This window comes from Channa argus, chromosome 17 (assembly GCF_033026475.1).
Source record: "Channa argus isolate prfri chromosome 17, Channa argus male v1.0, whole genome shotgun sequence".
In the NCBI taxonomy this organism is placed as follows: domain Eukaryota; kingdom Metazoa; phylum Chordata; class Actinopteri; order Anabantiformes; family Channidae; genus Channa; species Channa argus.
Genome location: NC_090213.1, coordinates 18,937,343 through 18,962,591, shown reverse-complemented (window position 1 = coordinate 18,962,591; position 25,249 = coordinate 18,937,343). Strand labels below are relative to the sequence as shown.

The following is a 25,249-nucleotide window of genomic DNA, read 5'->3' as shown; positions in this document are numbered from 1 at the left end:
GCACTTTAAGACGAAAGAAACCCACAGAGCAATCGAAAATACTCTGACAACAGTTACTTAAAGGTACTTTGTTCGAACAGTGTGGCTATCTCACCAAAGGATTCAACCCAGCAGTCTCCTGCTAAACGTAATGACCCTCAATAATGTCGTCTTTCTTATTTTTGTATCATTTTGTCAAGAGATTTAAAAAGAGAAAGAAGTCTGTCTCTGTATTCAGTCCTTTGAGTGTGATAGCAAGTGAAATATTTGGATCAAGAAATGTTTCTCTTCTTGAAGTTATGTGGTTTGTGCCTTGTTCTGAAGTTGCATTTAATATGTCACAGATATAAAGAGTCATATCATCTAGGGACTGTAATTCAGATCATATACAGTTTTTTTTTTGTTTGTTTGTTTTTTCTTTTTTTAATTAGTTTTTTTTTTTTTTTTTAACATCGTATTTGTGCTAATGTGAAAAAAAAGAGTTCAGTGACCTTGGTACTGTTTCCCACCAAGAAGATATCTTTGCACCAACATCATCTTTGTTTTTATATAAATGTGGAATCTTTCCATACACAATTGTGAAGTTGCTTTTCTTACAGCTTGGAAGTACAATCAAACGTTTGAATTATGAGGCCTATTAGGGTTCAAAAATGATCTGAGATGGTTTCTCAAGCCCTGTTAGGATGTCCAGATACGTCTGTTTGCAGTGTTCTGTGTTGCTTCATGCCATTTATATGTCACAGAGACTGTTTGTGTTCAGCAGCTTCACTTTTGTTACACGTTTGGAAATGTCTGAGGGAAAACAAAAGTTTGATCTACTGCACTGAGGTGTGTGCTCTGTGCTGCAGATTAAAACAACTGCTGAGGGAACTCGAAGAATTGTGAGTTGGCAGAAATATTTTCAGAGATGAATTTTGGCAGAAGCATATTTAGTGAATGGGTTTTTGGAATTGTTCTTTTATCATTTGCATTGTACCATACTGTTCTCATATTAATTAGTCTTTCTTACATGCTAACATATTGTTTTGTTTGAGAAAATTTAATAAAAATTGCAATATAAGACAAGTTCCTTTTGTAAAGGATGACACCTTTTTTTTTTTTTTTTTTTTTTTTTTTTTTTAGACTTTTATAGTGGGAAGTAACGAAGTGCATTTACTTAAGTACTTGGGGGGGGGGGGGCACACAATGGGGCACAGCTCCCATTCTGCCTTACAAAAGAGTTTGGTGATGCTCACCAGGCTAAAAATAGTTACAAGAGAATTTCTAAAGAGTTTGGACTCCATTGTCTACCAATGGAAACCATTCAACACCATTGTTGTCCTCTCCAGGATGAGTCAGCCAACAAACATCATACAAAGCGTCCACATAAGCTCATCTAACTTTCACCCTTTTGACACAGGAATTTAAATGCAGGACTTAATGTTGTACGGTTCTTGTATTAGTACTTTTTACTGATTTACAAGTTTTGAGTACTTCTTCTGTGGCTACACTCATATGGTAAATGTTGTCTCTTTTCAAATCACTGGATGTGTTTGGTTTAAACGATAACTTTGGTTGTTTTCTAATTTAATCATAAATCCAACAATCCCCATACACTCACTAAAACCAGTAATAACTAGTGTCTGTCACTCTGCAGCCTGAATTAGTTTATTGATCTTTGTCCTAGATCTCCATTGTTTCCCAAACACTATTAAAAGCAAATAGGACAGACACACCACTCCACTGGGTTACTTGTTTCTCCATTCCAAAAAATTGGTTGAGAAGTTTTCAGCAAATGTTGCTCCAAATGCTCCAAGTTGGCATATTTCCACCAGAACATTTTGCACATGTGCAGGTCACTATCCAAATTTATGTTGGTTCAGAGCATCAGGGGCAAAGTTTTTTTTTTGAAGATTTCTCAAAGGTCTCAGGACAGATGCACAAAACGAAACTGCCAAATGCTTAACATGAGCAGATGCAATTTATAGGTTCTTTTTTTGTTTGTTTGTTTTTCTATGGGGATTGTTGAAAAAATTATTACATTAAAATATGACCAAAGTTATCATTTAAGATTTTGTAGTCCACTATACTGACTTAATACCAATTAAATGTCAATCAATATGTTTCTAATGTTTGCTTACATTAAAAAAAAAACCTGCAACACAACCTTGCTTGAATTGAGGAAGGCTGTGTTTTTTTTTTTTTTTCCTTATGAATTCAGCTTTACATTTGTGTTAGGATCATTGTGCTATTTCCTCTTACAAAAGTGCCTTAGTCACGCTCTCTGAGGCTTATTCCCTCCTTGGTTTTGTCGTAATCCCTGGTCAGCTTTTGTCTCAACCCATTAACTTAGACAACAACACTCCGACTACCCTGCTACACGCTCACACTCACTGGTGGAAAACAGGAAGAGGAAGACTATCTGACTGAAACTTTTTAATTTAAGCCTGCAAGATATGATGCGTGCCTTTCTGCTGCCAATGAGCTGAGCTAGACTGCCGTTCTAACCCTACAGGGTGAAAGAACGACAGAACTGAAGACGAGACAAGAATTTGAAACTATACATTAGCGATTTGTGGTTGGCACTGTCAACTTTCAGAGGACTTTCTTATGACACTTTAGAATTTGACGTATTAATATCCTAACCTTTTTCTTCTTGCAGAATTTTTTCTTTTTTCCATTTCCTACCTTTGCACAAGTTTTGTTTTGTTTTTGAGGGAACCACTGGTTTTGTGCACCTTAAGAAACACTTTTTTTTTCGTTTCTGTCCCCTATATGACATAATGCAAAAATAGAAGGGGGGGTGGGGAGCTGTGGAGAAAGGGATGGTGAATGTAAATTGTTTTGTGAAGAAGTGAATTATGTGTAGCCAGTGTATGAATTTCAATAATGCACATTTTAATTCTTTAAAAATGTTCTTGTGTAAATATATGATTATACAGTCCAGATTTATGACGAATAATGATGATACATTTATTGAACCACTGATTGCATGATCTCAATCTCTGGGTAACACTTGCAAAAATGGCCACAGTTATTTTTATACTTCTGGTTCAGGGAAGGGAAAAATAACTCCAGTATTGGCGGCTGAAAGAAACTTGCCGCATTTTATTGGTCGGAGAAACATTGCAGCTTCACTTTACCATACATACCCCAACACTAACTGTGGGCTCCGGAGCGCACAGCTGCCTGGGAGTGCATCTGCAGTTCATTTGAGGTTTAGTTCAACTTGCAGTCATACTGTCTATGCTGTGGCGAACGCTCTTACAGGAAAACAACCCGCGCTGCAGAGAGGAAGACAGGAAGCTGAGAAAACATTGATGCTTTAATTGGATTGGAGCATTTAAATTTTCAAAACAACTTTCCCTCCTCTTGTGTCTAGTAGCTCTGGGTATATGAATGAATAAATGAATATACCTTTTAATTATGTATACATTATGATACATAATATCATGTATGTATATATGCATGTATGGTTGTGTGTGTGTGTGTGTGTGTGTGTGTGTATATATATATATATATATATATATATATATATATATATATATATATATATATATATATATATATATATATATATATATATATATATATATATATATATATATATATATATATATATATATATATATATATATATATATATATATATATATATATATATATATATATATTTTAAAAAAAATCTCAAATTGCGAAGAGTTTAGTTATCAACATCTACGGTGCATAATAACAATCTCTGTGCGTAATAGTCAAGGCTGGAAAACCAAGTTGGATGCCCGTAATCTGGCCCTTACACGGCACTGCATCACATACAGGAAAGCTACTGGAATGGAAATCACATCATGGGCTCAGGAATACTTCCAGAAAACTTTGTCGGTGAACACAATCCCTTGCCATTTGCCGTTGCCGGCTAAAACTCTATAGGTCAAAAAAGAAGCCATATTTAAACATGATCCAGGAACACAGGCGTTTTCTCTGGGCCAAGGCTCATTTAAAATGGACTGTGGCAAAGTGGAAAACTTTTCTGTGGTCAGACGAATCAAAATTTGAAGTTATTTTTGGAAAACTGGGACGCCACGTCATCCGGACTAAAGAGGACAAGGACAACCCAAGTTGTTATCAGCGCTCAGTTCAGAAGCCTGCATCTCTGATGGTATGAGGTTGCATGAGTGCGTGTGGCAGTGGCAGCTTACACATCTGGAAAGACTCCATCAATGCTGAAAGGTACATCCAAGTTCTAGAACAACATTTGCTCCCATCCAGACGTCGTCTCTTTCATCGAAGACCTTTCATTTTCCAACATGACAATGCCAGACGACATACTGCATCAATTACAACATCATGGCTGCGTAGAAGAAGGAGCCGGGTATTGAAATGTCCAGCCTGCAGTCCAGATCTTTCACCGATAGAAAACATTTGGCGCATCATAAAGAGGAAGATGAGACAAAGGAGACCTAAGACAGTTGAGTAATTAGAAGCCTGTATTAGACGAGAATGGGACAACATTCCTATTCCTAAACTTGAGCAACTTGTCTCCTCAGTCCCCAGACGTTTGCAGACTGTTATAAAATGGTAAACTTGTCCCAACTTTTTTGAGATATGTTGAAGCCATGAAATTTAAAATCAACTTATTTTTCCCTTAAAATGATAAATATTCTCAGTTTAAACATTTGATATGTCATCTATGTTGTATTCTGAATAAAATATAAGTTTATGAGATTTGTCAATTATTTTATTCCTTTTGTTATTCAGAATTTGTACAGTGTGCCAACTTTTTTTGAATTGGGTTTGTATATATAAAATGTGTGTGTATGTTTATATATGTATATATGTGTATGTGTTTATATATGTGTGTATATATATTATATATATACATATGTGTATATATGTACATAAACAAAATGCACAATTTTTTGCCAATTTTACAACAAATAATACAATTAAATGGCCCAAAGCTGTTACTGCTACTATTACTGATACTGCTTCCCTACATAATAGTATATGCAATAATTTTAAATAATGTATAATCATTTAAAATATCAGCTAAATATAAAATGTTATATTAGTATTTATCAGTTTTTGCAAGTTCCTTCATTTTGTCTGACGGTAATTTGACACCAGTAAACAAAGTAGTCGTGACTCCTTCAAAACCAATCCAAACTCAGTTAAAATCTGTCATAGCCAATTAGATTGCAGAGCAATTTGAAATTGACGCCGGGCTAGCCAATCAGCAGGCTTCGCGCCTTCCTGGTTACTGGTGGGTTTTGCCCAGAGAGGGAGGGAGCACAAGCTCTACGTCAAACGTTAGTGAAGTCCGTTTTTTTTTAATCATATTAAAATAAAAATATTAATTCCTCGTCTTCTGTGGGAGTATTATACCAGTTTTACTCACTGAAGTTATTCGCGTAATACCTGGGTAAGTACAACTTTACAGCGCATATATAACGTAAAATTCCAAATCGCTTTACGTTAGTCTTTGTTTGCAAATGTGGGCTTAGCTGAAGCTTACTCGGGCTGGGGGCTCCGACTACTTCTTGGAATCTTAATTTGGTTCACCCTGGTTCCACTATAATTACTAAACGAGGTAATTATTTAGTATTCGTAGCACAGATACACTAATCGTGCCGTTAAGTGCGCGCCATTCGTTAATATCCGCTTTTATGACGTGGATTGTTACCATCTTCTGAAATTAGACGGAGCCGGTTTTAATAAGAGACAATCTTGTAACACCATCATTAGCCCAGTCGACCTGTGTTTAGATTTCGCACCATGAAATGTAAAACATTTCGCTTGTAGTGTTTTGTCACTTTATCATTTTGTCCACTTTTGTCAAACTTATTTCTATGGGTTCGTGGATTAATTCTTGGGCGGATGCGTTTGCTTTCTTCATCTACACTAACGTTATTTGAATGCATGACGTTTTCCCTCCTTTGCTCTCCGTCGCTTGTTGTTAGCTGCAGCCAGCGCTAATATCACAATTGATGGGCCCTTTTTTCATTAAAGTAGTCACTCCTGTTTATTGCGGTTGACTTATTGTTTAATATTAGGAAATAAGCCTTTGTGCACGAAGTCGAATCGTGCTGGTATTGATCTGTAAAGCGGTAACGTTAAAAGACAACTCTGTGGAGTGAAGGGTTAACGTGTAGCCGGAGGGATGCGGCTTTTCGTGCAGGGGTTAACGTCAGAGTTGTCTTTGTGAATCCCATACACGGGTGTCCAATCTGTATGATGCAGAGTTTTTTTTGTAAAGCCGGAAATTACAGTTTTAAACAATTATTTCATGCAGCACATATTTTTTCGCCTTTGTCTCTTAGAAGTTTGTATTAGCGTGGACTCGGCTTTTTTTTTCTTTTTCTTTTTTTACTCCCCCTTGTGGCCGATGGGGTAACAACACCCACCGAAGAAATCGGTTCTTAACCCGCTTTAAAATACCAGCGCTCCTCCGATGTTCAACCGAATTTTAAAGTTAAGGTTATTTGCCTGTGACGATCAACACTGGCCCCAAGGAAAAGCATTTATCCTTGTGCAGCTGCGTTTTCTTGCACAGTAGGATCTCGGTTGTGCATGACAGACTTGGGGAAATTACTAAGTCGCTTCAATAATGTACCTCGCGAACGAGAACTGTTATAGGTTAGATAATGTGCCAAGAGTTGAAAGTGCGACTTTGCAGTAAATTATAATTGTCTGTGAGCTATGTTTTTTTATCGATCATGGAAGTTATGCTGATATGAAGGCATTACTCGCTTAACTCCTATAACTTAATTCACACCTTTCCCATTTCACGGGGGCTGCATACCATTTAGAGCTTAGCAGCGGGTGACAGCACTGAGAGGTATGTCTGTCTGGCTTCTGCTTAAATCTCCACCCATGCTACAGCCAGATTCTTTCATCAGCTCTGCCTGAGATCTGATGGAAATGACGTTTAAGCCCGGAGGTCCACATCCCATATGGAACCCTGTAGGCAAACCAGGAAAGCAGACCAGGGCCTTATTTGTGGCGTGTTAAGTTGAGATGGTTCTCCCTTGGATGTTTTGGATCTTTGGCATTTGAGAGGTTATGAGTTACATGTAGATTGGGGGGTTGACTGCACTTATATATATTTTTTTCTTTTTATCTCTGCCTTTTTGTGGTAAACCTGGTGAGTTGATTTCTTAGTGGATTTTCTTTCTGTAAACCAGAGGAGTTGTTCCTTGCTAAAAAAAACGACTTCAAAAAGATTGATGACTTTGTATTTGAGTGTACAGTGCAGTTCCGTAATCAAAATCATGTTGTCACATTTAACGTAAAACAAGTGCTACTTGTGAGGCAATACCCCCTTATTGCACTAGTTCCTCTGTATTTCAGTGCTGACAGTAGCAAGATGTAAAAGTGGGAGTAACTGAAACGTGTAACATTGTTTCATTTATTTAAGTTAATGGTGCTTTTTTTGGACCGAATGAGCACCAATTTAACTTGACATTGACATGTATTTCAGTTAGCAAAAAAATTAAAATTTGGCTTTCAAAATCATAACAGAAAGTCATAGTGGTTCACACGTTTTTTTGCCTAGTAATGAATAAAGCCAAGTTTTATAGCTGTTCTCAAACTGGTTGTCAGAGTTGAAAGATCTAATGGCTACAACGGTAGTAAAGTTTACTGGGGGGGTCTGTAACTTGAATGTCAAAGCTGTTTCAGACAGTCAGCCTTTGGTAAACCTAGCAGGAACAGACCTGTCAGCAGTTCTGTAGTAGTAGTAGTGTGGTGGATTTTGAGACACTGAGCCTCACTGGCCACTAATGTTCCATATTGCTGACCTTGCCTGCTGCCCCTCATTGTGTCCCCCTTGTGCAAACGACTGTAGGAATTTGGCATTTTAAAGTGTTTCCTAAATTAGGCTGTCTGTCCTCTAAAATTGTGAGTGGTTTTAAAGTCAAAAACCAAAAATGTTTTAAATTTGATCAGATGAAGAAACACAGACATATTTTTTTGACACATTAACAAAACATGTATATAGATTAAAACATAGGGGAAGAGAACTTACTTCTTTGTGTTTTATATTATGCGACTCTTCTGAAATGATACTGTATGGTTATTGTGCAGATACAGTATGAGTCAATACATTGTTCAGTCACATTTAAGTGGTTACTCAGAAAGCTGTATGTGAAATATGCAAATGTCAGAGCAATGTGAGACAGTGACAGTGAACCTATTGAGATTTTGAGATGCCCAAATGATTCAAGTACAAGTTGGAGCTCATGCTGTGTCACTTGACTGAATTGAGGCAGAGAAAGCAGAGGACAATAATAACCTCAGCCATTGTTTCAGATGATCTTTGTTTGCTCACCAGTGGCCAGTTTGACAGTAGTAAATAATTCCATTCAGATAAAAGTTATCCAGTTAAAAGTTTCATTATGAATGAAACACAGTAAACTATAAACCCTTTTTGAATCTTTTGATGATATTATACACTGTAGATGGTGGGATCTTCAAAGGAGTGTTTTTCTGTAATTGTTTTCGGTCTCTCTGAAATAGAGAGTGAAACTTTATTACAAGTGTCTTTTACTTCCTTGGACTTACCCTTTCTACCTGTTCTTTTTTTCTCACAACTGTCTTTCTCCCTTTTGTGTCTGCCCGTTTTCATTTACTGCCCTCTGTCTTTCACTTTCTCTTTCTTACCTTCTAAATATATTTTCATCGGCTCTTATGATTTCTCAGGTGAATTAGGATGCCTCCTGTGAAGTACCAGAGAGGGGATACAGTGATGGGCCGCTGGCCCGGCAGCAGCCTGTACTATGAGGTCACAGTTCTTGGATTTGATACCAAAAGTCAGCTCTATACTGTCATTTACAAAGATGGAACTGAGCTGGAGCTCAAGGAGCAAGATATCAAGGTAGGTTAATCTTTTAACTGTTTCAGTTTAAACAACTACTTGTGCAGTAACATTTATTTTTTCAAGACCGTTTCTTTTTAATATGATCAGTAGACTATAGGTGTAAGTGTGGTTTTACCTGTGATGCTGGCGTTTTTCAAAATTCATTAATTGTTAGGTTTCTTGTAAATCCCCCCTCCCCCCTTTTTAAAAATAATTTAACTGTTATTTTTCTGTCACTGTCAAAGCCATGTGGCAGAACATATCCAGTGATGTAGTTATGAGGACTACTGCAAAAAAACGTTAAATAGTAGTTTTGAAATATCTAGTGTAGTTGCTGATTTACATGTGCCAGTGTTGATTACTAAATGGTTGTGACACAAAATAGAGTTGTGCTTCAGGAACAAAGCAGCTAACCTTTCTTAACCCTGCATTTCTGTATTATAGAGGGGTCCCCAGCTAAGAATTGTCAGTCAAATGATAGTTTTCCCTATAATTAACAGATAACCGAATCCTATTTTAGTTTGTTTTCGTATCCATCCATACTTTCTGTTTGTGACATTGGCTTCCATCTTTCCTCACCACACGAACGGGATGACACACCATTTGTCGTCTTGTCTTATTTGTGTACCATAAGCAGTAGTCACATTACTTTAGTCAATGATAAAAATGTGTAAATAAGCTCGCGTTGCAGTATAGTGGTCACTGAAAGGGAAGAGGGTCAGGATAAGAGTGAACTAACTCAGCTTAGCGCGAGGAGAGACGTGCACTGTCTCTACCACGACATGAAAAATCACATGAATTATTATCAAGTTTTTATTAACAAAAATATTAATAGACAGCTGTGGTTATGGAAATTGTAGTAGAGTGCATAATAAGGAGGGGATTCTAAATTTTTAGACACCCTATTTAAAATGAATGATGGGGCCAAAACTTTAGAACCACTTCTTCTTATAATGCACTCGAGTATGACTCCACTACCCAGTATGACCTCTATAATAAACGGAGAGCAAAATTATCACCTTTCTGACAGTTTCAACTTAAAAAATGGAGAAATTATAACATTGCAAAAGTAGAATTCATGGCAGAGGTGCTGTTTTGGGTTGCATTACATTGTACAGGTGTCCCAAATAAAGTGGCCAGTAAGTGTATAACATCACAATTTGGAGAAGACTATCAATTCTATGTAAAATCAGATATTCAGCATCCCCCTATGGCTAAAATACAAGATTCGTTGTTTTAGAACCACATTTTGCAACAAATTTGATTTCGACATTGGTGGAATTAGCTCCTTAGATCAAATAGTCAACCACCCAGGGTCCCTCCTACTTCACCTTCTTCAACTTCCAAACACCTTATTTGTCCCCAGGGGGCAATTTAAGGCACACAGAGTAGTACGGTAGGAACAAGAGACTACACGCATCTGTACACTGAGACATTTTGATGGGATAAGAACAACAACATCAGTGCAAACATAACTGTGGTTGTGATAATGGAATAAAATTGGCCTGTTAGTTTAAAACAAATGCAAATAAATAACTGTATAGAAATATAAACTATATATGATAAAGTGTAACAGAAGCAACAAGCTTAAATGTGTTATATGTGCTTCTTAGTCTCTACACAGTTTAGGTCAATGTGTTTTTAGAACTTTTATGGTTTACTGGTTATAAAATCAGCTATCAGTAATATTTAGCTTCTCTGTACCAATTTCTGTCCCTCCAGAGTGTTGCTGGTTTCCAGACCCGCTCCCGCTCTCGTTCGCGATCACCAAGTCGCCGTCGGAGCCGTTCACGGTCCCCAGCCAGGACCACACGGCGCTCATCCTCTCGTACAGCAGCTGCTGTTGCTGCTGCGGCAATAACTGAAAGTGCACCATCCTCTCGTAGGGACACCAAGCTGAGAGATGTAGTGGAAGTTACACTCAGCCCCCAGGTAAGTGCCAAAGCAGCCTCTTCTCTATCTGTCTCTAATGTCTAGTGATGCTGGAGAAGCTGTAATAAAAGCATAATCAGAAAGGATGTTTATTTTAGGCTTAGAGGAAAGTACTTGTTGTATTGTTTTTACCTCCAACACAGATATTGTTTTACTTCAACCATTTCACTGTGATTGTTGCCCAAGGGCTTTGTCAGATTTACCACACATACATTTCTATCTGTGTGCAAGTTCATTTATAAACTGCAGCAGTCACTGCGGTCACTTTTGTTTAATGATTATAATCACAAAGGCAACCAAAGCTGTTCTTGTGGCTTTTTTGGTGGATTATTTATGTATTTGTTTGTTTGTTTACTGTTTTAAGTTCATTGTTAAGTCTTTATTAGGTACAAATAATTAATGAGATTTTTTAAAAGGTTTCAAATTTTCTGACGGCTTAGTTTATTTTCATAGCACTGTCCCCTTCCCTCCCTGTTTTGGGCCCTCATATTGCTTTTATTCCATTGTTTTATGGACAGCAAAAGACAAAGCCTGCTGAGAACAATAGCAACAATAGGCATGAAGAGAAAGAAGAGAAACAAAAAGAGGAGAATAACACAGCTAGCAAAGTCAATGAGGTGAGTGCTGTTTTGTAATTTATGAACTTTGTTGAATTCGGTAGTTTTCATATTTTGTAGAAGCGGGAATTTACTTATTAGTGAATCAAGGATTAATAGTTAATGTTAATAGTTGAAATAACATCAGCTATGTATTGTATACACAGTTTTTTCCCTCTCAGTCACTGACCATACTCTGTTCTGACACCTGTCATTCATTGCCAACATGAACTTTTACCCACACTGGCCATTGTCCACTACAAAATAAGTTTGTAGCTAGATGTTGTATGGCTTTCCTTTACTGATGCTTTACAAAACATTCGGGGCACTTTTTATTCTTGTTTTTACATGTTTGCATTTCTTCTATATTTAAATAATTTTCAAAAAAAAAAGGGGGGGGGCCCTTAGAAATAACAACTGCATTTCCAGGCGCCACTTGCTTTCAAATAATGAATGGGCTCTGATCTGTAGTTCCGAGCTAATGGAATGTCATGATGCATGCATTGTGGGACTGGCGTTTCCATTTCAGACTCCCCTCACAAGCTCATGCTTCCTAAGGTCACATGGCATACCAACACGTGGTGCTCCTTATCGCTCCCTGCGTTTAGATTCTTTAAACAGCTTTGCAGGATCCTGTTTGTAGACAAACCCTTAAAATGGTTGACTTGGGTTTTTTTCAGGCACCTGAGCAGAGTTGCAGACTTGAGCTCAGCTACCTAACTTCTGAGGTCATTGTTAGTATGTTTATGAGACCTAATAGTAGATGGCTTTCTGTAAACTAGCTAGGCACCAAGTCCGTGGCTTTAGAAAAGTAAAGAGGTGGGATCGACTGACAACTGTTGTACAAATTCAAATCCCAAAATGCTGTAAATTTTGGAGTTCACTATAATTGTTAATCATTTGATTTCAAATGAGATTGGATTTGGAAAAAAATATTGTCAGTTATATCTTAACATGCGTTTAAAAGTTTTGTGTTAGCATATCACTGCTCAAATATAGAAATAACTACACTTTTTTGTCATCTTAAGTATTTTTATATTAATAATATGCCTTATCTCAGATATTCTCTAATTTATGTCATTCTAAATCAGAAAATGATTCATTAGACCAGTTGGCTTAAGTGCTGCTCCCATTCCATGGCATTGTGGACTAATCACAGTAAATTCCCCCAGAACGTGTGTGTGTGTGTGTTTTTACTACACACCACATTATGGTTCACAGACCTTCACCAGGTAAAGTTAATATAAACAAGCACCCGGAATATGTGTTGTTTGTCTCTATGATTGTCTGACAACTGGAGCATTGTCAACAAAGGGAATACAAACTATAAAAGTACATTTTGAATCTTTGTCCTCATCATAAGTGCATTATTTCTTTGTGCTTTATATCAAAAATATAAGTTATAGTTTGCACTGACTTATAGCAATTTTCTATATACACAAATCATACTTATGCAGACTTCAATTCAATTCGACTGTATTTATATAGCCCCAATTCACAACAACGTAATTTCAAAGCACTTTGCATAATAAAGTCAAGACTATGACATATTTAAAAAAAAACAAAACAATAAATCCCCGATCAGCAATCCACAGGCAACCGTGGAGAGGAGAAACTTTATGTTCTTCCTTTAATGAAAGAAACCTCCAGCAGAACCAGGCTCAGGGTAGGGGGCCATCTGCTTTGACAGTTGGGGTGAGTGGAAAGTGGAGAGAGAAAAGAAAAGAGCAACCAGAACATTGGGCAGGTTTTTGGGACCAGTGGCTGCACACTGGAAAAACACAGGAGGAAAAGGAGTACAGTGCAGTGGGGGGTGGGTCCCTGAGCAGTCTAAGCCTATATATAGCAGCATAACTATAACTAACTATAAGCTTTATCACAGAGGAAGGTTTTAAGCCTAGACTTAAAAGTAGAGAGGGGGTCTGCTTCCTAAATCCGAAATCTATTTAATCAACAATGTACATTCGGGTAGTAGAAATGTTCCTTTACCAGCAAAGGTGAAAATGGTGGGCAAGTGTATATTAACATTTTATTACAGTAAAATATTGACATTTTTATCAAAAAGTTTTTATCCCCCTCGATAAATTAATGAAATAATAACAATTTCTACCAGTGATGGGCAGATGAAGCCTCATGAAGGTCTGAGGCTTTCCTTCTAATTGTGCTAACAGTGACATCTGGTGGCCAACTGAAGCATTAGCAACCTCTCAAGAGCACTACTGCACTCACACTGTTTCAATCCCATGTCAGCAATAAAAGGTTAGAAAAGTCTGTTTGGTCATTTTGAACACAAACGTTAGCAGATGAAAAGTCTATCAACAGGAACAGAGATGCATTCTGCTGCAGCTTTGCAACTTATTACTGTGTTTGGACAAAAGCACAAACATCTTGCTTTTTGTTTGTTTTAGTCCAGTGTTTTCAAAGAAAACCCTTTAAAGATAATGGTTTATCAGCCATTTGCTTATTCACAGAAGCAAGGTCACAAAGGTTTTGTTCTACACAGGTTTTTATTCAGAAATAATATTTCCTCTGCGCTGGCAGGATTCAGTCTGCTCCTCTTCTGGCTTACCAGCGCCTTTTGAAAATATTATCTCACATGGACCAATACAATAATTGAAACATGTAGGGCATAAGAAGGAAAATATTCTACCTTATGTGGTGGTATAAACCTAGGGCTTGCTTAAGGGAATTTGTTAGGTTTTCTCCAAATATCTTTAGAGTATTTACTTCATTCTGTAAAGTGACTTAAATAAAGTTGAATTGAATTTAAAAAAAGTTAAATAAGATCACAATGAACTTAAACTTTGAAATGGCGTTTACCTCTTCTAGTCGCCATCAAAATCACCAAATTCTATAATTCTTGTTCTACCTCTCCTCACAACCCAACATTGTTGCGTAATAATGATGCATCTTATGAACCTTATTTGGCACCAAATCACTCACTTAGTTGTCAAACCAAAAACACATTGAAACAGCCAATTAAAGTCTTCAAAACACTTAGAGGCAACCAGTGAGGCAGCAATGACTTTAAAGCTTCTGATGTCATCTGTCACGTGAAACGTATATGCACACCTTCATCTACCACACGTACCACATGCACTAGTGTATATATTTAGGCACATGTCATATTGTCAAAATTCTGACCCACTATCTTGTGCAACTTTTAAGTTAGATTTGTATATGTTTGCTGTTTTTTATGATTTTAAAAAACAAAATCCTAACTAAGCCTATATGTTTTTACAGAAGGCTCAGGCACAGGTAGAGGCAGAGTCTGATAAGAACCAGGGCCGTTACAATCTACGCCGCAGGAAGGATGATGGAGATGCCAAACTAGCTGAAACCAGACCAGAGCAGCTGGTAGAGAAGAAGTACAAGATACCTGCAGCTCCTGCTACCACACTCTCCACCCGTCTGGACTTTGGAGGAAAGATTGGTATGTCACAGGAAATGCAGCTAGTAGTCTGATTAAATTAGGTGTGTACATGCACAGTGCTTTGAAAACTCTCATTAGTTTAGTCAGTCATATTTTGTGACATTTAAATATGTATTCTCATTTTGGAGAGACTGGTAACCATCAAGTGTGTACTCTTCTGTACGTCCAGTGGCAGCTGGGATGTAGGAAACTGGAGTAGAATATCATTTAGAAATGGGAGAAACATGGACACACCATTGCTCTTCAGAGAAGTCAGAGAAGACCCAACAAATCGCTCTAAGAAACAGGAAACTATAAGAGCATAGGACCTCACTAAGTTCTTAGAGTCAACTGGAATAAAAGTTCACATCTCCCCAGTCAAGCGTAGTCTACAGGAATCTAGAGTGTTTGGGAGAAAAGTACGTGGGAAACAATTGCTTGCTTCTACACCTAGGGCAGCATGGTGTGGTTAAATATCAGGTAAATGAATCAAATGACTTTTGAAACAAAGTTGATTGATTTAGTCACAATTTGCACAGGTATGCAAGGTGGGAAAAACGTTTACCATTTTTATAGTGAAACATGATGGAGGCTCGCTGATGTTTGGGGGGGGGGTGTTTGCATCAGACACTGGAGTGCTGCAAAAAGTGGAAGATAGAATAAATTCAGCCAGAACATTTTAAAGCAAACCCTACTATCATCAGTTGCTGTACGTATTTAAAATGCAGGTTTAAGGAGATCTTGTCTAAAAACAGTATTCAGTGGATCTGGCCCACCCTTAAAGCTGCAGTGCTTAAGAAATACTCCAAAACTGCATCTGAAATATTTATAATGTATTACACCTGATCTAAATTCCATTCAAAGAATTCTAGAAAGGTCTCAAAGTCTTACATTTGACTTGTTGAAACCTGCAGAAAGCCTGAACTTTCTGTGGTAAACTGAACCAGACCAAACTGACCACATTGTTTCCTGTGGGGTATATATTTCTACCTCCAGGAGCATACTTCTGGCTGCTCTTTCTGCCAGCCTGGGTTCTTTTCTTGGTTCTCCAAGTCCGCCAGAAGGACCCCAGCCTGACCAACTTCCCTCCTCCTCTCCCCGCTCTTGAAGCTTTCTGGGATGCCCAGGCACTCGGTTTTGTCATCCTCTGGATCTTGTTTCAGGCCCTGCTCTACATTCTACCTGTTGGAAAGGTGAGTGAGAAGAGCTACACACATAGCATGTAACAGCATTAGTACAGTAGTTCACAGAATGTACACACATTAGCTGGTAGCTATTCTTTTTGTACCGTAGAAATGTGTACTTTGTAGCAGGAGGTACAAATGTGATTGAAGGTCAGGAGTAGCAGTTAATGAGATGCTTGACAGGAACAAAGTATTTCCCCTACAGCTATTTTCTGCGTCTTGATGTCTTACAGTAACTGAGCTTACTCACATTTCTGTATATTAGCTCAAGTATTACTTTCTTCCAATGTTAAACATAACATACATCAGATGTGACTACAGCTGTAAAATTATTAAGTAATCACAAAATGTGTTATGCTTTGCCTGAAATAAAATAAAATATTACAGAGAAGCGTGTTAACAAACAACAAACACATTTCTTCTAAATGGCTCAAGTAGAGCAGGAGCACTTATACCATTCATATGCTAGTTAGTCCATGTGTTGTATTTAGCTTGAGTCATCCATTAACACTTTATCTGTGTCTTCTAGTTGAGTGAAGGTATGCCACTCACATCTGGGGAGAGGCTGCAGTACAGAACCAATGGTGAGGCTATGTGAAGTGAACTGCCCCTGGAAAGACATTTCATTATTCAGTTGTCTGTAACACTGTAGCCATAGTACGGTTACTTATTTGCCACTTTTAGTGAAGTAGAATTCACTGATAAAATGTTTTCACTCCTATGCTGCAAGTCTGTTACTGCAAGTAATAACTACAGCCTTGGCAAATAAACATGAGGACCATGTAATTTAATGTAATTTATGAAACTATAAGATTTTATACTTTTTCTTTTATGCTTTTTATCCTTTACATGTCATCTTTCTTTGGTGTCTGTGTGTGTGTGTGTGTTCCCGTCCTTTCAGGTTTCTTTGCCATTGTGGTGAGCGCTGTTGCAGTGGCAGCAGCAGTGCACCAGGGTGTTGACCTCACCTACATCCACAGCCACTTCCTGGAGCTTGCTACAGCCTCCTTCCTCATCTCCATCTTTCTTAGTGTCTACCTGTATGTTCGCTCTCGCTACACTGCCTCAGAAGAGCTGGCACTCGGTGGAAACTCTGGTAAGGGACTCATAAGTAATGAGTAAACATTCTGTTATCTCTTTTGTAAATGCATTTAATTTGACTTTGGTCTGCTTTGCATTTACACGGTTGTCTGATTTATTGTTTTTCCATTTCTCCAGGCAACGTTGTTTATGACTTTTTCAAAGGGCATGAGCTCAATCCTCGCATCAAGAACTTTGATCTCAAATTCTTCTTTGAGATGCGACCTGGACTTATTGGCTGGGTAAGTGGGATACATCCAACCTTAGAATTCAAAATGCATTTGTTAGGGTCTTTTAGGATAAGAAATTGTAATCATGTATTTGTTTTTGGTTTGTTTCTCTGTTGAGCAGCTTTTTTTTTTTTTTTTCTTGTCCTTGAATTAAAACGCAGCAGTCTTACATACACTGTAAAAACAAATACATGCAGGGAGGCCTGCAGATTTGGATGTTTCCCTCGGGGTCATTAAAAAACATGTTTGTTTGTTTTTTTTTTGTTCTCATTTTGTTCAGTGTTTGATCAACTTTGCAATGGCCCTAGCTGAGATGAAGCTGCAAGGTCTGGATGCTCCATCAAACTCCATGATCCTTGTGAACATCTTTCAGCTGCTCTATGTGGTGGATGGCCTCTGGAACGAGGTACAGTCGGCACAGCTCAACACCACTATAATTAAATAAAATATTGACATACATGGTCAGGTACACAGCTTAGACCACAGCAGAGCAAATAATGAGTGAGGATGTCACCATGTCTCCTCAGGAGGCCATCCTGACCACCATGGACTTGATGCATGATGGTTTTGGCTTCATGTTGGCTTTTGGTGATCTGGTGTGGGTCCCTTTTACATACACCATGCAGGCCTATTACCTGGTCACTCATCCCAACCCGTTGAGCCTCCCAGCTTTGACAGGCATCATCATCCTCAAACGTGAGTAGGAGCAGAACGTCAAACTGCACGTACTAACAGACAGTGGTCCCATACATCCTTTGTTTTTTAAAAAAGATGGAGCCTGCTGAGAACAATTCTGCTCATGTTGTTTTGATGCTGACACTTTCTCGTGGTCCTTGTCTTTTAGTTGTTGGCTTCTACATCTTCAGGAAATCCAACTCTGAGAAGAATGCCTTCAGGAGAAACCCATTAGACCCCAAAGTCTCTCGTAAGTTCTTCTGCAGCCTTAGGGCTGACCACATTATTAAGCTGACATTTTTCAACATTTTTTCTTTCCCTCCAAGAAAAATTGCCTCTAAGTGTCATTAATTGATCAATATTTTCAAAATGATTCCCACTGTCCTCCCTTTATTTGAAGTCAGTAGAGTACAAAAGGCACATATGATCACATCTGGGAATGAACTACCTCCATGGAAATGATTTCAGCATAACAGATGTCTTTGTTTAATGCTTTTTTACCATATTTTAAGGACAAATAGTCAATAAACCTCTCAACCTATAGTAACCTCAGCCGTTTGTCTCTCCAGATCTGAAGACAATCCGCACAGCTACAGGAAAGAGTCTTCTGGTCTCTGGGTGGTGGGGTGTGGTCCGCCATCCAAACTACTTGGGAGACCTCATAATGGCTCTGGCCTGGTCCCTACCCTGTGGTGAGTCAAACACATCAAGGGACTGTTTATGTTGTTGTAGGTGCAGGATAAAGACTGGAGTCCGGTAATAGGATCTTCATTTAACTAATTAATGTCAAACCCTGTGTAGTTACAAAAGTGTGTTTGACGGAGCACCACCCTTAGATTTAATAACTTTTCTGAACTTTTTTAGATTTTTAGAATCTAGAATTTTAGAACTTTTCTTTTGACAAGATTGATGGAGACAAAAGCTAAAGATCTTAAGATTAGTCCTCTATCACCAAAGCTTAACTCTGCCCTGATAATAGACATTTATTTTCTATTCTTTTCCTTGATGCATATGAGCAGATGTATTCATCCAGCAAACTCATAAAGCTCACTAAAATTCTTGTATGTTGTACAGAAACTAGATGTGGCAACAGATATAGCTCCAGTTCCTAGCATCATTTTCCTACTAGCCAAGTAATAGTTACACAAGATTTGACCATATAAAACACATAATTTAGAGTCAGTGGTCCTATTCCCAGTTCCTCCTGATCACATGTTGAAATCTCCTTGGGCAAAACACTGAACCACAAACTTGTAGCACCTTGAATGTAGCAGCGCTGAACTGCAATTACAATGCCCAGCTTGCATGTGTGGATGTCCCAGGGTTTGAGAATGAAAGAAAATGTGAACTGAATTTCTCTAGTTTTTGTATTATCTTTTTACTTTTTTTGTATATTTTTAAATGAGATGCAGATCTGACCACATTTCAAGACCACTGCATATATACATTTCATTGCAAAGAGATGTTCTTTTGTTTTTTAACATTTTTGCCACTATATTCTCATATATCATTTAGCATCTTTATTCCAACATTCTGGAATGTGAAGCTCCATGTCCAAAAAAAATAACGCGCTGAAAATAATACCAGACAAATTAACTAGTGTAACAGAACACATCACTATAACCAGCAAATTGTCAGTAGTTTTCTGTGCCATCCTCCCCTTATCCTTTACTATCTTCCATGCAGGCTTCAGCCACCTCCTGCCATGGTATTATATGATCTACTTTATCATCCTGCTTGTACACCGAGACTCCCGCGACATGAGCGAGTGCAGGAGAAAGTACGGCTCGGCGTGGGACGAGTACTGCCGAACTGTTCGCTACCGGATCATTCCCCGTGTCTATTAGAGAAGCAGCCGCTGGCCACTCCTGAGCTCAGGCCTTTATTAACTCAGTATCATGACAATGAAGGCTCACAAAAATAACCCCAAACATAAATGGACTGACAGATTTGTCTTTTTAGATTTTTAGTTTTCAAGTATTTTTTTTAAAAAAAATCATGATTCTGAACAGAAGGAAATAGAGTACCTTGACTCATTGGTATTATGGATTGTATGAAGATTTGCCTTTTTTTTAAAATGGAAAATATTTGTAGATTACAAAATAAGGGGGAAAAATATGCGCCTGTGCTAGGAATGTCTTGTTAGGATGTATATTTTTGTATATAAGCATTTGTTTTTATACTTCAACAGTAACACACACCACTCGCATATGTTTTGGTAAGTTTTACTCTTTGATCCCTTTTCAGAATGTTAAAATATGAGCTTGGCTATTATGAACCATTTTGTAAGTACGTCTACTATTGTTATACAGCTTGTGTATATTGTGAAGGAAGCAGTAAAAATGCTACTTTCTTTTTTAATAAGCTGTACAGTTTAACTAGGACTTGTTCTTTCTCAGGACTCAGAACTTCAGTCACGAAGTTAAATTGGAAACATTTTAAAATATTTTTTTAAACATTTTGTTGTGTATATTATTATATAGATATCTAGTTTTGACTTGAGTGTCTATTTTTGTAGAGGTTTCATCAAAAATGCACTAATGCATAAAGGAATTTTAGTTCGATCAGTCCCAAATTGGATATTATTTGGCTTTGCTACCTCAGATTCAGTCACTACCAATTTTCCCTCCGCTGTCCTCTGGGGCTCAGTCTGTGGAATCATGAGTGACACACCACTGCCGACTAGAGGACAATGAAATAGACTTAATTCATAGTTCAAAAATAATGGTCCATTGTAAACAGACATTAATCAGTAGATGTGTCATGCTTTTTGAATGAAACTCCCACATGCTTTATTTTTTTTCCTCAAGCATTTTCTGCATTTGTCTGATGTTGATTAAACAATCTGTATGTCTCATCAGCATTTATGAGCTGGTTGTTAATTCTCCACAACTACCATGAATTAGACTTTTACTTATTTGAACATTATCATGCCATTTTGTGAAACCATTACCATTTTAATGAAGTTTAGACTGTGACATCTGTGGACTGTTAGCATTTTTACCTGTGCATTTTCAAACCCCAAAAAAGTATTTTTTTTATGCCTGTGCAGCTGCAATGAAGTACACATGTAGCAATACATTGATTAGACTTGTAGCATTTCTTTTGACATGCTGTGACCCTGTAAATATATATATTTTTAATCATGTTACTGAGGAAGAAAAGTAGTAATAATGGTAATCTTTCTCAATTAATAGGCTATTTAATGTTTTTATTTGGGTTATATATTTTAAGTTATATTCATTTTGACAGTTGTAGTAATGTTTACAGCTAGATCTGACATGTTTCTGGGCAATTCTTAAAAACGCATTACAACATATAGAATAGTCTGATCTTTGGTTTATTCATATGGTGGTGAACTGAGAAAAAATCTATAATTGGAATGTATTTTGATATGACAGCAAGATGTAAAGAATGTGAATCAGGCTGTCAGTGACAGTGGGTCGGAAATGCTCGTGTACTAATGTTGCAGCATAAAATAAAGATTTACAGTACTTACGTTTTTCTGTCAGTGCACTTTATAGACTAGAAATGATGATCTTCATTCAGTAATTATGTTATAAAGACTACACACTGAGCGGTAAATAACCTGGGCTACAGTTATCTGTACAGTATTATACATCATTGTCGTGTTGTTTTGTCTTCATGGTGAAAGTCTTTGCCAGAATACTGATCCGCCAATAACTGGACCTTGCAGATTGGTGTATTTATACTACAATTACTGCACTCATGTGATCTGCATTTAACTAAATGTGTGACTTGAGAAAACAATTTGTTGCACCAGTAATGATTTGTAGATGAGCTAGAGAGACAGGGGTAAAAACAGCAAGTAGGATGAAATTTTTAAAGGTGATTCATAACTTTTATTTTGTTTAAAAAAACTCGTTTTGCAAAAACTGCATGACATGTTTCCAGAACTAGTTAGCTATTCTGGCTTACATGAGGAGCCACAATAGTTTGACAGCAACCTAATGAACGACCACCATCTTGAGCTACCCTTGAATGTCCGCATGTAATTTTATTGGTAACTATTATCAATCTTCGCATTCTATGCTGCAGTAGTTTCAATGATTACTGATCAGCATTAGTGATTATCTGCAAGCATTAGCGGTTAGCATCAATGAATAATAGAATTAGTCATTACAGGGTAGCATTACCGATTAGCCGCTAACATTGGATTTAGTGGTTATTTTATAATCAGTTAGCATGAGTTGCTAGCATCATATTTTTGTCTATATTAATGTAAGCCACGTGATCCCTTATACTTTAAGTAAGTGTATTATGATGTTGATAAACTAATTTGTTTTGGACAACCTCTGTGAAATAAATGTGTGCTTTTTCAGAATTTCTTTATCTCAACGTAATATAAAAAATCTTTACAATTTAAAAAAAGGAAAAATGCTAAAGCTTCCAAAAAAGTAAAAGTATCTTTAAAAGTATCTTTAAAACATTTTAAGAAGAGCATTAGTAAGATCTAAAGAAATGGAGGCACATAACTACTTCCGGGTTAGGAAGCGTTACTCGTGAGGATCGATAAAAATAAAAGTCTTTTGTACCCTATTAGGTTATCTTGAAAAGGAGAAATATATCACAAATATAATACATTTTCGACAAATATATTTTTGTAATTTGTATTTTGTGTTTTCCCATGAATAAATATGACTTTAAATTACTGATCGACTTTCTACTTTATGCTTTACATGCGCTCGTTTCAGATGGTAACCCGGAAGTGGTTTTGGCCTCCTGTTACATTTCTCTGATTGGCTGTGTCACAGCTGCTGATGTGTTGTTCTGAAGACAGCGAACCTTTTCGGCTGATTCAAACCAATTCTTTAACAGAAAAATATCTTTCCTTTGTTAAAACTATGCCTTATTTTCAGACTTGGGAGGAGTTCGCGCGTGCAGCAGAAAAACTATATTTGACAGATCCCATGAAGGTGAAAACTCTCTAATTGTAGAAGTTTTTGTTAGCACGCTAGCTGGATAGCATGTTAGCCGGACAGCTAGCAGCGTGACTGTGGTTCTAATTAACTTAATGATTTATTTTCTCTTTTTATACCAGGCATCTTTAGATTTACAGGATTCTGTTATTTTTGCAGGTCAGAGTGGTTCTCAAGTACAGACATTGTGATGGTAACCTCTGCATTAAAGTAACCGACAATGCCGTGGTAAGTAAAGCAACAAAGTTAAAGTGAACTGCTAGTATTAAAGCAGCGAACGTTAAGTAAATGAGCTGCAGAATCTGCTCTTATACTGGAATAACAAGCTGCTGATGATTTCCAGTCTATAAGCTACCAATAATATGCTTCTGTTGGAGACTCTTTCTGTCTGCACACATAAGTTAATGGTATATTTTTGCTGAGGAACGAGTTGTAATGGCAGTGGCCCCAGCTTGTTTCTTTCTTGGATGGTAATATACGAGAGGATCGCGATGGGACTGGGGTGGTAGTATCTGTTTGTAACTTGGTAACTAGTCACTGTGATAGCAAACCTTTTAACAGAATATTGCAAAACATTTTAAATTATTAGAAATATTAACAACTCTAGGGGATTGAATAAACTCAGTTGTACTAAATCTATACCAGTGCTGGAGGAAAAATCAGTAGTTATGATCTGTACAAAATGTAATTTGAATGCAACAAACCATTTACCTATATGACATGAATGGCATGTTTATAGTAGACTTTTTTTTTACAGCAGACAGTTGCATGTGGCATAGAATAAAATTTCAGATATCAAACGGTAAAATAGAATTTCTTGTTACGTCATTCATACAGTGATCTGTTCACGTTCACTACTGTTAATATTTGTTAGACATTGATATCTTCACTTTACTAGTAGCTGAGACCTTTTACATGACCAGTGGGCAAATTTACTTGTCCAAAAAGTAAATGTGGATCAATCATTGACAAATAAAACAAGCAGGGATTTGGAATATTGTATTTTATAAATATGCAAAACATTAATAGGTAATAGTAGTATTTTCTCTGTTTTAAAATTTGGCATCTAAAAATTAAAGATGGACAACTGTGGGTAAGCTGGTAGTGTCGTCTACTAATATCAGGGTCATGAAAAACCAACTCCTGCGACTTAGAGATTTTAGTTGGCTACTTCATAAATATGTTCTACACTTTGTGGCAAATTGCCCGTGTTGATAATATTCCCACAGTATAAATTTGACTGGCAGGCTCCTGCTCCAAGTTTTGACGCTACTGTAGCTTTCACAAAGCCCAAGTAAATCGCATTAAAATGACAAATCAGGGTAAACGTGCCATTTGTAGCACGATGCCACGTTATTAATGTTTCGTTTTTGTAAACGGGTATGTAGCAGTTGTTAATATTGTAGCAGTAGACACAAGTAAATCAGTGTTTGGGAAACACTGCAGACGATCATTTTTCACTTGCCCTGATCAGAAAACTGCATAACAAATTCCACCTGCCCAAACCCGAGTGTTCATGTCGAGCCCTGCTTTGCCCTTCAACTGATTGTCACCCTAATTAGTTAGATTATGTAATGGTAGCTGTCCTTGCCCTTATTTATAATAGTATCCACCTCTACAGTGTTTACAGTACAAGACAGACCAGGCCCAGGACGTAAAGAAGATCGAGAAGCTCCACGGAAAATTGATGAGACTCATGGTGTCCAAAGAGACACACAGTGGTGCCATGGAGACGGATTGAATTGCTCTAGAACTACTGGCCTTCTGGAGCACTTGGACTGAGTACAGTGGACAGTGGATGTTGAAAGTACCATCAGAGAACGATGCATAGTGTGAGAGATGGTAGAGTTAATGAGGTGTGGCAGCCTACACTAATTTAATACTCTCAGCCATGTCATACCTGTATAGTGTATATATTTATGCTTTTTCCTCATCATCTCATCATCCTGCCATTCTTAGGCATTTTTGTCACATCCCTGATGGTATTAATACAGAATGAGGTAGTCTGCTTGAAAATGTTAGGAAATGGCTGAATGAAAATTCACAAAATGTACAAAGCCTGTGCTGCTAGATTAGGGGTTTTAACCTTGTTTTGTGTAGAGGAGGTTTCCTTTTTTCGAGTTTTAAAGAGGATGTAAAGGACGGACGTTGAAGCTGCCGCATGTCTGCTTTATTTACATTTTTATGTTTGATTTCAGTCCAGTTATTAGTTAGTTTAAGCATTTTCCCTTATGGGCTTGTGCCCCATGAATGAAGCAGGAACTTCTGATTTAGGACTGGTGTGAAGAAAAACCCCACACCTTCCAATGCAATCGTGTCTACCGAGAACGATCATGTTATATTTGAAATAAATGTTTGTTTACCCCTGCACAGCTGTAAAACTGTATT

At 37.4% G+C, this 25,249-nt stretch overlaps 2 protein-coding genes across 3 annotated transcripts; both read left to right on the top strand.

The window, feature by feature from the left end:
- The first annotated feature begins 5,227 nt into the window (after nt 1-5,227).
- lbr (lamin B receptor) lies at nt 5,228-21,419 on the top strand. Of its 2 annotated transcripts, none has more exons than XM_067482317.1 (14): nt 5,228-5,377; nt 8,656-8,830; nt 10,535-10,744; nt 11,263-11,361; nt 14,584-14,773; nt 15,749-15,945; nt 16,466-16,520; nt 16,838-17,032; nt 17,155-17,258; nt 17,527-17,652; nt 17,774-17,942; nt 18,091-18,171; nt 18,491-18,613; nt 19,608-21,419. In XM_067482317.1, the coding sequence occupies exons 2-14, from the start codon at nt 8,666-8,668 to the stop codon at nt 19,766-19,768; spliced, it is 1,875 nt and encodes a 624-aa protein (XP_067338418.1). In that variant the 5' UTR covers nt 5,228-5,377; nt 8,656-8,665; the 3' UTR covers nt 19,769-21,419. The 2 variants fall into 2 exon arrangements, with proteins under 2 accessions (XP_067338418.1, XP_067338419.1); XM_067482318.1 differs by lacking the exon at nt 5,228-5,377 and adding an exon at nt 5,452-5,545.
- Nucleotides 21,420-22,681: 1,262 nt separating this feature from the next.
- On the top strand, nt 22,682-25,229 carry srp9 (signal recognition particle 9). Its single transcript, XM_067481077.1, has 3 exons — nt 22,682-22,858; nt 23,021-23,089; nt 24,483-25,229. Exons 1-3 carry the CDS (start codon nt 22,703-22,705, stop codon nt 24,600-24,602), a joined length of 345 nt encoding a protein of 114 aa, XP_067337178.1. The 5' UTR covers nt 22,682-22,702; the 3' UTR covers nt 24,603-25,229.
- The last annotated feature ends 20 nt before the right edge of the window (nt 25,230-25,249 follow it).